Source organism: Rana temporaria, chromosome 2, assembly GCF_905171775.1.
Source record: "Rana temporaria chromosome 2, aRanTem1.1, whole genome shotgun sequence".
NCBI classification, from domain to species: Eukaryota; Metazoa; Chordata; class Amphibia; order Anura; family Ranidae; genus Rana; species Rana temporaria.
In genome coordinates, this window is record NC_053490.1 from 269,474,695 (window position 1) to 269,487,264 (window position 12,570).

Consider the following 12,570-nt stretch of genomic DNA (forward strand, 5'->3'; position numbering starts at 1 on the left):
CAAGAAGGAAAACATGGAAGTGATGTAAGATTGTGATCCTAGTTTCTATTTTAAACTGAAATGATTGTTTACAGTCACTTTAAGCTCTCTAATTGTATATAAAATGGCCACATAAGCCTGTAATAAATTACAACTCTTCCAGTCCAATATACTTTATATGATGACCCCAGGACCAATGTATATATCTGAAGTAAAAAAAAATGGGCCAGATTCACAGCCAGGCGGCGCAGCGTAACGTAACCGATTTAGGTTACACCGCCGCAAATTTTCTGGCTAAGTGCCCGATCCACAAAGCACTTACCTGGAAATTTGCGGCGGTGTATCCTAAATCCGTCCGGCGCAAGGCGGGCCAATTCAAATGGGGCGGGTACCATTTAAATTAGGCGCGCTCCCGCACCGGACGTACTGTGCATGCTCCCGACGCAAATTTCCCGACGTGCTTTGCGCGAAATTACGACGCACCAACGTTTTGTGAATCACGACGTGAAAAAAAGACTTGCGCCGGAAAAAAAAAAAAAAAAATTCAAAAGCGACGCCGGAAAGACGGGTATACTTTTACATGGTGTACTAATTTTACACTTTGTAAAAGGTGCCCTATCTTTGCGACGGCAAACTAACACTTGCGGCGACCTAACGACGGGAAAAAGTTTTGTGGATCGCCGTAACTGCTAATTTGCATACCCGATGCTGGTTTACGACGCAAAATCCCCCCAAGCGGCGGCCGCGGTACTGCATCCTAAGTTCCGACAGTGTAAGTCCATTACACCTGTCGGATCTTCTGCCTATCTGTACGTAACTGATTCTATGAATCAGTCGCATAGATAGAAACAGGGATACGACGGCGTATCAGCATATACACCGTCGTATCCCTTTTGTGAATTTTGCCCAATGTTCTTTTTGTTTTGGAGAGAGAGTAAAACACCTGCCAAGCTTTTCTTTAGAACACAAATAGTATGAAAAACCGACAGGGGCTATAACACCCTTCGTCTCTCCAGCTAAAAAAAAAGTTTTTCCTTTAGTTCTAACTTAGGAATGTATGTAATTTCATTTGATGAAACAAGACATTGAATTCCATTCCACTATTGTAGTCTAAATGCTAATGCTGTCATTCAGTACAAAGTGGTGGAGAGGGTGGGCACAGGCAACAACTGTTCATGCACTTTTTTTTTAGTATTGGTCTACTAAAAAGCCGATAGTCCTATTTAAAGTTTAGATAACATTTTTTTTGCACAGTTGGGTCAGTCTTTGGCCCCATTCTCTTTATCCTCTACCTCACCCCTCTTGGTCAAATTATCAACCGTCACAAAATTCATTCCACTGTTATGCCGATGACACACAGCTATATGTTAATGCAACAGCTGAAACCTTATCTTCACAGTCATCCCTATCAGTACTTACCCCCTATCTAGAGGAGATAAAGGTATGGATGGAGCACAACTTTCTTCAACTCAACAGCTCTAAAACCGAAGTCATCCTGATTGGCACTCCTTAGCAGACCAAATCATCATCTATAACCAGCATCACCTTTTCTGGTGTAAATATTCCCCTCTCATCAACAGTCACAAATCTTGGTGTAAAAATTGGACTCCCAACTCAGCTCTGAAGCTCATATAAATCACCTATGTAAGACCTCTTTCTACCACCCCTGTAACATCTCTAAACTTTGTACCATTCTCTCCCTTTCAGATGCCGAAAAGCTGGTTCATGCCTTTGTCTCCTCCAGACTGGATTATTGTAACACACTTCTCATTGGGATTCCTAGAAAAAGTCTGCAGAGGCTGTACATCCAAAACTCTGCAGCAAGGATCCTGATGAGAGTGCGGAAATATGAGCATATTACTCCCATTCTTCATTCACTCCACTAGCTTCCTATCTCCGCTAGGATTGAGTACAAAGTTTCCCTTTTCGCACATCAATGCATTCATGGACATGCCCCTCCCTACCATAAAAAACTTCTTAAATTACAAAATACAACACGTTCCCTCTGCTCGACTCAATTAAACCTTCTTAATATATCTATAACTAGATTCAGGGCATTTTGTGCAGCTGCCCCGTGCTTGTGGAATGTCCTACCTTTGAGGGCTCCTCAATCTGTTGATTGTTTTAAAAAAGGTCTTAAGACATTTTGTAAGGTAAACCGGATCTTCACCACTAAGGAGGCCAGTGCGGATACTTGCGCATGCTCGTGCACATTGCACTCAGTCATGCTAATATTCGTAAGCAAGGGACCAACATAATTTCTGCAATGCCAGTTCATTGTGCACGTGTGCATGTACACGTGCACGCGTTTGCATGTACACATGCGCGCGTGTGCATGCACACATGCGCGCACCAGTTAGCACTTGGCGCCCAGTGGCCAATTTAAACTGCTCTGTCTTTGTTAACGGTTGCTGGATGATCTTCAGCTTATTCCTGACTTCCCAAGGCCTGATCTGCTGTTCCTGTTTGTTCGTGCATGACACAGCTCGCCTTTGGACTTCGCCTCTGTTTATTCCCTAACTCTGTTTCCTGGCATCCTGAACTTGGCTTGTTTACTGGACTTGATCTGCCTGCTGACTTGGTACCACATTGCCCGGCTGTTCCCGACCCTGGCCTGCCTTCTGGACTTGCTTTGCCTGCTGATTCAGAACCCTGCTACCTAGTTGTTGCTGACTGCTGCTCTTCCCCTGGTTCCGCTCCTGTCCTATGCTCTGGTGCCAAGCTTCTTGTACTTCCTGCTCCGAGGACTGTGACCAGCTCTACCCACCTATAGAGTGGACATCACCAACCAGCTACTCGGCGGCACTCATGACACTCCTTGCCTTTACACTTCCTGTCTCCACCTTCAGGAGTGTAGGCGGGAGGAGCAAAGGAGGCCTCCATCACATTCCAGTCTCCACCAGGTACGTGATACATTTCTTTTTAGTAAAGCCTTTTGTCCCTTTTAGATGTTCATTTCATTGTATAATTTCTTATTTTTGTTTTTGTTTTGATTTGTAGCACTTTGAGATCTTTTGATGAAAAGTGCATTATAAATAAAATGTATTATTATTATATCTCATATCTCATATGTGGCTGATCCCCAAGTAAGCTGCAAATCACCATAGTAGTCGCTGCTACTTCATTGATAGCAGCAGTTTTCCAGATCCAGTGCCAAGTGGTTGCAATTCTACATAGTAACCACAAACGGCTGCTCGGTCGGCAGTGCCACCATTCAGAGAAAGTCATGTATGAGATATGCATGCTTTCATTGGTCTAAGCTGGACCAATGTAACTATGCCAAAAAAATCATACCTTCAGCGTTATATCTTTATTTTCCCCCCTGGCTTCCAAGTAGTGAATCCTGTCACGAGTCGCCGAAAGAAGCCGAACGTCTGTGCGCAGGCGCCGTATAGCGCCGTATAGAGCCGACTCGCAGTCCGGCTTCTTTCGGCAACTCGTGACGCGGCCGTATGCGCCGGGGGGAAGCTTATGTCATACGTCAATCAATTAGCCTGTGCATAGGAACGCCCACTCCCGCGGGATTCACTACCCGGAAGCCGGGGGGAAAATAAAGATATAACGGTATGTACGGCAAAAAAAAAAAAAAAAGATCAGCGTACAGTCAATGTCGGAATGGAGCTTAATGTAATGTTAGAATTTTTTCTTAGGGTGAACCCCCGCTTTACAGTGGGGATCGAAAGTTTGGGCACCCCAGGTAAAAATTTGTATTAATGTGCATAACGAAGCCAAGGGAACATGGGAAAATCTCCAAAAGGCATCAAATTACAGATTAGACATTCTTATAATATGTCAAAAAAAGTTAGATTTTATTTCCATCATTTACACTTCAAAATTACAGAAAACAAAAAAATGGTGTCTGCAAAAGTTTGGGCACCCTGCAGAATTTATAGCATGCACTGCCCCCTTTGCAAAGCTGAGACCTGCCAGTGTCATGGATTGTTCTCAATCATCGTCTGGGAAGACCAGCTGATGTCAATCTCAAAGGTTTTAAATGCCCAGACTCATCTGACCTTGCCCCAACAATCAGCACCATGGGTTCTTCTAAGCAGTTGTCTATAAAACTGAAACTGAAAATAGTTGACGCTCAAAAAGCTGGAGAAGGCTATAAGAAGATAGCAAAGCGTTTTCAGATGTCAATATCCTCTGTTCGGAATGTAATTAAGAAATGGCAGTCATTAGGAACAGTGGAAGTTAAAGCAAGATCTGGAAGACCAAGAAAAATATCAGACAGAACAGCTTGCAGGATTGTGAGAAAAGCAATTTAAAACCCACGTTTGACTGCACGATCCCTCCAGAAAGATCTGGCAGACCCTGGAGTTGTGGTACACTATTCCACTATAAAGAGATACTTGTACAAATATGGTCTTCATGGAAGAACCATCAGAAGAAAACCTCTTCTACGTCCTCACCACAAAAATCAGCGTTTGAACTTTGCAAATGAACATAGAGACAAGCCTGATGCATTTTGGAAACAAGTTCTGTGGACCGATGAGGTTAAAATAGAACTTTTTGTCCGGAATGAGCAAAGGTACGTTTGGAGAAGAAAGGGCACAGAATTTAATGAAAAGAACCTCTGTCCAACTGTTAAGCATGGGGGTGGATCAATCATGCTTTGGGGTTGTATTGCAGCCAGTGGCACAGGGAACATTTCACGAGTAGAAGGAAAAATGGATTCAATACAATTTCAGCAAATTTTGGATGGTAACTTGATGCCATCTGTGAAAAAGCTGAAGTTAAAGAGAGGATGGCTTCTACAAATGGATAATGATCCTAAACACACCTCAAAATCCACGGGGGATTACATCAAGAGGCGTAAACTGAAGGTTTTGCCATGGCCTTCACAATCTCCTGACCTCAACATAATTGAAAATCTATGGATAGACCTTAAAAGAGCAGTGCGTGCCCAGAAATCTCAAAGAACTGGAAGACTTTTGTAAGGAAGAATGGGCAAAGATACCTCAAACAAGAATTGAAAGACTCTTGGCTGGCTACAAAAAGCATTTACAAGCTGTGATACTTACCAAAGGGGGCAGTACAAGATATTAACTCTGCAGGGTGCCCAAACTTTTGCAGACGCCATTTTTCTGTAATTTTGAAAGTGTAAATGATGGAAATAATATCTAACTTTTTTTGACATATTATAAGAATGTCTAATCTGTAATTTGATGCCTTTTAGAGATTTTTCCATCTTTCCTTGGCTTCGTTATGCACATTAATACAAATTTTTACCTGGGGTGCCCAAACTTTCGATCCCCACTGTAAGTACAGCAATATAATGTGTTAAAGTATCAGTTAGTTTTTATCAACTTTAACAGGCTTAGTTTAAACCCAATATTCTATTTTTACATTAGACCATGATTGTGCTTTAATTTAAAGAAACATGACACTGTAGCTTAAAACTGGTTCACTGATGACCAGTAGCACTGTGCAAGGGGTAGCTGTATCCATGACTGTCTCACTCTAGAGATAAGACATAAAAATGCTCAAACAGCCCTGTAATATAGGGCTATGAAATTAAAATTATTTTAGATCGTAAGCTCTAAGGAGTAGGGCCCTCTGATTCCTCCTGTATTGAATTGTATTTTAACTATACTGTCTGCCGTCACGTTGTAAAGCGTTGTGCAGACTGCTAGTGCTATAAAAATCCTGTATAATAATATAATAATAATTCACGGACATCTGATCAGTAAACTTTTTTCCAGCAGAGGTCTGAATCACATGTTTGTGCAATGACAATCCCCCAAAATCCCTCTCCCTTTACATCACAGTCCCCCACTTCACATTATTGTTTCCTCTTCACAGCAGTATCCTCAAACCCCTTTACAGTAGTGTCCTCAACTCTCCTTCACAACATCCCCCCACAGCAGTGTCCTCCTCTGCCCCTTCACATACCCCCCTAAAGTAATGTCCTCTGCCCCTTCACATCGCCCCCCCCCCCCACACACACACACACACAATAGTGTTGTCTGTCCCCCTTCACATCATTCCCACATAGCACTGCCCCCCTTCAACTTACCCCTACCCCCATAGCACTGCCTCCCATCACATCACCCCCCACAGTAGTGTCCTCTGCCCCCCTTAAAATCACCCTGAAGTAGTGTCCTCCTGTGCCCCCTTCACATCACCCTCCAAAAGCAGTGTCCTCTGTCCCCCTTCACATCACCCCTAGCAGTAGTGCCCCTTTCTGCCCCCCCTACCACCACAGTCGCCACAGTAGTGTCCCTGCCTCCTTCGCATCACAACACTGCCCCCCTTCACCTCCTTCACATCACCTCCTCACAGCACTAGACACCTTAACATCACACCCCACAGTAGTGTCCTCTGCACCCTTCAAATTACCCCCACAGTAGTGTCCTCTGCCCTCTTCAAATCCCCTTCACATCCCCCCTACCCCACACCCACACAGAAGTGACCTCCTTCTTCATATCACCCCCCCCCCCCCCCACAGCACTGCCCCGTTTAAATCACATATTTCACACATCTTGTCATAAAAAAAAAAATTTATATCATAAAATGCACTTACATAAAATTTATTGCTACTTACTAACAGACTAGGATTATTTGGGTATTTACTAAAATGTTTTTCTACAAAGTCCTTTCCCAGGAGCTTAAATATCATTTGCCTCTCCTTAGGATCATTAAGTGATGGTTCCACTTTTTCAGCAAAGCTAGTTCCAACTCTGTCCAACACCTACAAAATAACAGACAAATTCATACATGTTGGCTTCTTTAGTAATGCACAACGTTCAGTAATACACAGGAACAAATTAGAATCCTTGATTCAATGGTCTGATGTAGTTAAGGTGACATCTGACTGACTAGAATCTTTAGGTTAATACACAATATATATTTTGTCTGCCCTATGTATGTCCTGTCAGTTTTTAACACTTAAAAATGCATATATTAGCACATATGGTAAAAGTTTTGCTTTTTTGATGTTTAAAGGGCCATTATGTTAAAGTGACACTAATCTCAACTTTTTTACATCAATTGTTCTAAAATATCAAGTATACCATGGCTCTGTTTTTTTCATCTCTTACCATTGTTTCCAGGCTTCTTTTTTGTACTATGCATGCTGCCTATTCTCCACTGATGCAAGTCACAGCTACCAATTTAGACCGAGCAGTGCCATTATTTTAGGTATCACAATTCCCATAGAAATGAATGTGTCTGCAGGTAGATCTGCAAACCATCTCGGCAGTAAGCTGGAGAGGATGGCTACATTCACATATACAAAGGGCATAGAAAGAATAGCAGAAAAAAAGATTGCTTTTGAGAGAAGAAACAAAGGGAGAGTCATACACATTCTACTTGTATTTAAAAAAAATGCATTATTTTATTTTATAAAAAATGTGAGTTTAGATTAACCCTAAGCGCTTAAGTGTAAAACACGAAAAACTGCTGAAGGTGTAGTGCAGTCAACTAGAGGTGAATATATACCTGCAGCAGCTTTAAAATCTTGCAGATACGACCGAATGTTGGACCATCTGGACGGTAAAGCTTCAGCCAAAGTTTGCTTACCCCTAACTGTGTCCTGCACATTCCTTATACCCAGTAAGCCAGCTCATTAAAGTGATGGGCCACTAATAATATGAAGTGGATGAACTTAGTAGCATTTGCCAATACTACCTGAAAGAGTAGAAGCCTTTGCTTTCATGATGGCCTGGAATAATTTTTGCAGCTCTTCTGAGGCCTCAGTGTGCACCTGCAGCAGATTTTTTCTTTATTGTTTTTAATTTGAAATTCAATAGGTAGTAAATAATATGTGAGAAAACCACTGGCCATTACAGCAGTAACATAACAAAAAAAATGAAATCTAACTAAAACACCCTTTATTCTTTAAAAGGGACACAGACAATAATACAAATAGAAGATCTAACCAATTCCCATTTAATCCAAACAAAAAAGTTCACCTCCTGTTTCAATGTTTTTACTAAAGTTTGTTACAAAGGGTAGAAAAATAACATCATAGATATTTGGGTAATGTATCATTTACAAAAAAGTTCACCTTCAACAGCCATCTGGCTTTTGCTTAGTGTCCATTATTCTTACCTAATACAAAGCACAATAACTTTTCAAATTAAAAAAACAGCAGCAGTCAGTATGTTATATTTACAAATGACAGATAAACTAACATTTACTGAATAAATTAAATGACAGACTGTCGTGGGTTATGAGGCAAATAATAATAATAATTTAATATTTATTGGCAGAAATATGAAAGTCCAGTAGGCCTCAAAATTGAAGTGAACTATTGCAAATAAAAACCTTTCAGAGCAAAACAGATGATTTCATAGGCTTTGCAAAGCCTTCAATACATTAGCCATCTTTTAACTTTTACAAGCCTTGTGTTGAATCAGAAACAATGATGCTTTTCGCAACCAAACAAGAAAATGTTTACTATCATTGTTGGTTAGAAATCCTGCCAAAGGAAGAGTTCTACAGATAACTAAACTGGGCTATTATCACATGGAAATAAACCGCCCCATAAAGTAAATACTAATGTTGACTCTAGCTGTCTTAAAAACAATGGATGGTGTTGACCAAGAAGGACCCATAAGAAGAACTTGTTTATACTACTGGGCTAGTATCCTGTCTTCATTAGAAGACAGTCTAAAGTACGATTTTCACAAACAAAGTCATGTATAAATTTGTCTCATATATCTGCATATATAGATATATGATCATAAGTGATGCATATGCCACTTCTCAGACATTTCAAGAAAACCTCTGTATGCAGGTTGCATTATAAATACACATGATATTAAAAGTAAGTGACATGGAATAAACAAAAAATAATGTTTAGATTATCAATGACATCTTAGGTCATAGGGGAAAGTATGATTATAGCATCTGTTGATCTAGAGACTTGGTTAGAAGAAAGAAATATATAAATATATGAATGTGATTTTAAATAGAAGTGTTTGATAGATCTAATCAACATTATGAAAGATGTCAAATTGTGATTATAAAAAAATATGAATGAACCCGTACTTAGAGTAACACATATTCATCGAACACATATCAAAATGACTCATGTATCCACATTAATAATTATTTTGTGTAGATTGATAGATATAATCTGTGCATGTTTAGAAAAAACTGTTATTAAAGATATACATGAATATAGAAGAATGTTATGTAGGAATCAAAAATATACTAATTGTAGGTTAAATAATGCAAAGTTACCAGATTGTGTGTATATATGTGTTGTCTACCCAGCATCATATAAAGTTACACATATTCTGAAAATGTAATATTAACGTAAAGAGATAATCTCACAATAAAGGTGAGACACCTGGTGGCTGAGAGTGATATTACTTGAGGATCTCAAAGTCCAGAGAACGGTTAATCATTAAGTTGTCAACCTACAGAAACCAGACACGTTTTGACAGTAACGCCCATAGTTGCAACCAACCTATGAGTTAAGGACACATACCGGTTGGGCAGAACTTAGTATAAACCCCAGAATTTTTTAGATTGCAGCTTTTTATATAATTTTGAGATTTATATATCTTATATTTATTAATTTAGATTTTGGCGCGAATATTTACCCCCCACATAAACTTTATAGTCTTATTGTCCGGAGGGGTATTTAAGAGAAGGAAAATTAGAGAGAAGAGAGAGGCAGAAGGAGACCCATGGAGGAATGACTGAAAGAGGAGGGTGACTCCCACGGAAAGGGGATACACTGGGAGATCTACACTCTCAGGCACACTGGCACACTTGCATAATGCATGAAGACATATTTTTACACCCATGAGCATCTATAGAAAGCCACGGCAGCCATTTTAACTCTGGTCACTTGCAAGTAGGAAATAGCCATTTTGGAATGGGTAATTATGTATATTTTTATTTTATCTTGAATCTTTTGTTGCTCTCTAAAATATTGAAGTATTGAATATTTTGCAATTATGATTTATTCTCATTAATCAATAACTAGTAGATTTTTCTCTAAAGAGTACATTTTTCATTATATTTTACTTCTTGCTTAGTTCCAATTTTAGTGACAAAACAAACGTCCAATTTATTTCACATTGTTAACCACTTACTTACCTGCAGCATAGTAACGGTTGGACGTGTGAAATAGACGTTCTGTTTCATTGTCATTTACACAAGGTTATTGAACTAAATTGAGAATATATCATGACACAAATGTCAAGTGTACTGCATGCCCATTTTGGGGGTATTTTTATTGATTTTCAAGTTGTTCGTGTAACGCAATTGGTATTTAAATTTCATGTAAATATTCATATTCTTGTCAACCAATAAATGTAGCTAATTTGTATAATCATACGTCTCCGTGAATAAGTTTCATACTATAGACTATGTCATATAGATTGACTTGTATTCAAAAATATCTTCATTAAAAAGAATTCAAAATAAATACTGTGCGGGTAAAACTGACCTTAAAAAAGCATGACAAGACTATTATAAGATTAAATGTTTTTAATATAACATCGTTTATTTGTCATGTGGAATAGGCTATGCCAATATGCATCTTTGTTATAAGCCTGTTTTTGTTTTCTATTAAATGTTTTTATTTGTTTTTAAATGTTAATTACATGCGATTGTATTGGCACTGACACGCTCGGCGTCTTAATGATTGCTGAGCGTCCGGTGTTACTCACCTGCCTTTGAGTATTTTAATGTGTGGTGTGTGACGTTTGCCTCTATGCCTCTGTTCCCCGTTGATGCCCAATAGGGAGAAACGCAGCGTCGGGTGGAGCATCAGTAGCTGACGTCACCACGCTCTCAGCTGATCGGCCAGAGCCGAAGCTGGTTTGTACTTTTTCACCCGGACTTTTAACTTTGTTGCCAAAAGCCTTCTCAGATGTCAGTGATTTATTTCCATCGTTGGAATTAAGTATATATTTTACATTACATCACTGCACTATGAAGCATTTCTTTTTTCTTCATCCACACACGTTTTAAACCATTCTTTCACGTGGAGTACATCCCTGGGAGATCCGTTTGGAGACCACAGTATCCCTGCAATCTGCAGAGGAGGAGGGGAGCAGGAGTCAACATCTCGTCTCAGCCGATGATTGATGTGTACAGTGCCTGATTGATCTGTGGATCTGGTAAGTGGCCATTCACTTACCTGTTGAAGGATTGTATTGAAGGCATCCATTTACTGTGTTGGTCGGTTGAAACACTGATTCCCCCAGGAAGGAATATACACACACGTGGGATACCCACATGGGACTATATGTTCACAAGTCCTAGGATTGTATCATTCAGTTGATTCCTCTATATTATTTTTTCAGGACTCAGACACCTGTTTTCACATCATTTGGTTGCGCACTCATTTGTTTTATTTTCTCAAGACTATTATACACAGCAGACCATCGTCAAGGTGTTAAAGAATAACTTCACTCCCCCAATCGATAGGAATGTATATCATATTTACGTGTTTAATTTTTTTTTTCTTTACTTACTTCCTGGTTTCTTGCCTAGGCAAATGAAGTCATACCTCCCAGGAGTCTTCAGGAGGGGAGGAGAGGAGGAGGAAGGAAGGGGTTTCTCAGCTAAGCACACACTCCTGCATGTATGCCTGCCATCATCTGCCCTTATTTAAGATGGCCACAGCCATAAATGCTAGGGGGGTGTTTTTCAAAATGATTTCTCTACTAAATAAAGCATTCAGACTTGGCTGGAGGAACTGATCTGACATCTGTGTAAAATTATGTCACCATCACAAAAAAATGAACTAACAATTTTTATAAAAAAATATTAGACTGTATCTTTGCTGTAAACCAGCAGTTTTGGATGTAAAGTTGGCCCAGGGAGAAAAATAAATAATGTGCCTGGGACAGGAGGTGTACACCAGAACCTGGCAAATGTGGAACATGTTTAAATATTCGGAAGAAGGACAGTCTCTCAGAGAGGCTGAATGACTCCCGATTGGCTGTGGAGATACTGCTTGATCTTTCGGTTTTTGGAACATCCACTGTGTGGATTACGCCCTTAAGGGGCGCCTTGACATACCCTTGCTCGTGCAACCCTCCCCCCCCTCTTTCTTCTCTCTGTCTCTCTCTTTTTCTTTCTTTCTACCTGTACTAACTTTTATTCTACTTCCTCAAAGGAAAAACGGAAAATAGGAGAGGGAGCTGGGTCACCCGGGCCCTTATGTTTGTTTCACACCCATATTCGTGCTGCTACGACTACTAAGTGGGAAGGATAGGGTTGGCCTGTTGGGACCACCCTAGGTAGGAGAAAGGGAATCCTAGTGGCTCTCAGGTTTGGGCCTTTACTGCCTTCCTCGGAAGGCACAGGCCCACCAGAGACCCGTTGGTGGTAGGAGCCAAGTACGACACCTTGACACCATGTATTTATTGTCTACCCCTACCCCTATGTTGATTTTGTTATGATGGCTGTATATGTTGTGGTCTGGACGGACCGGCTCCTCTGTTTATAAATAAAACATTTTGAAAAATAAAATAATGTGCCCGGCCCTGCCCACTATCCTTAAACTAATCAATGTCGTCTTTCATCCTATTGATTAGTGACAATGTCAACTGTCTCATTCTTACATGTTTGTAACTGTTACTTTCTAAGATTAAAGGGCATGTGGGCCGATTAAAC

The 12,570-nt window shown here is 40.1% G+C and overlaps 1 protein-coding gene across 1 annotated transcript in view; it reads right to left on the reverse strand.

The window, feature by feature from the left end:
* LOC120928274 overlaps positions 1-12,570 on the reverse strand; it is a 75,530-nt gene that overhangs the window by 21,186 nt on the left and 41,774 nt on the right. Inside the window, exon 3 of the mRNA XM_040339374.1 lies at positions 6,527-6,673. Within this exon, the coding sequence (XP_040195308.1) occupies positions 6,527-6,673 (147 nt within the window). The remainder of the gene's footprint in view (positions 1-6,526; positions 6,674-12,570) is intronic.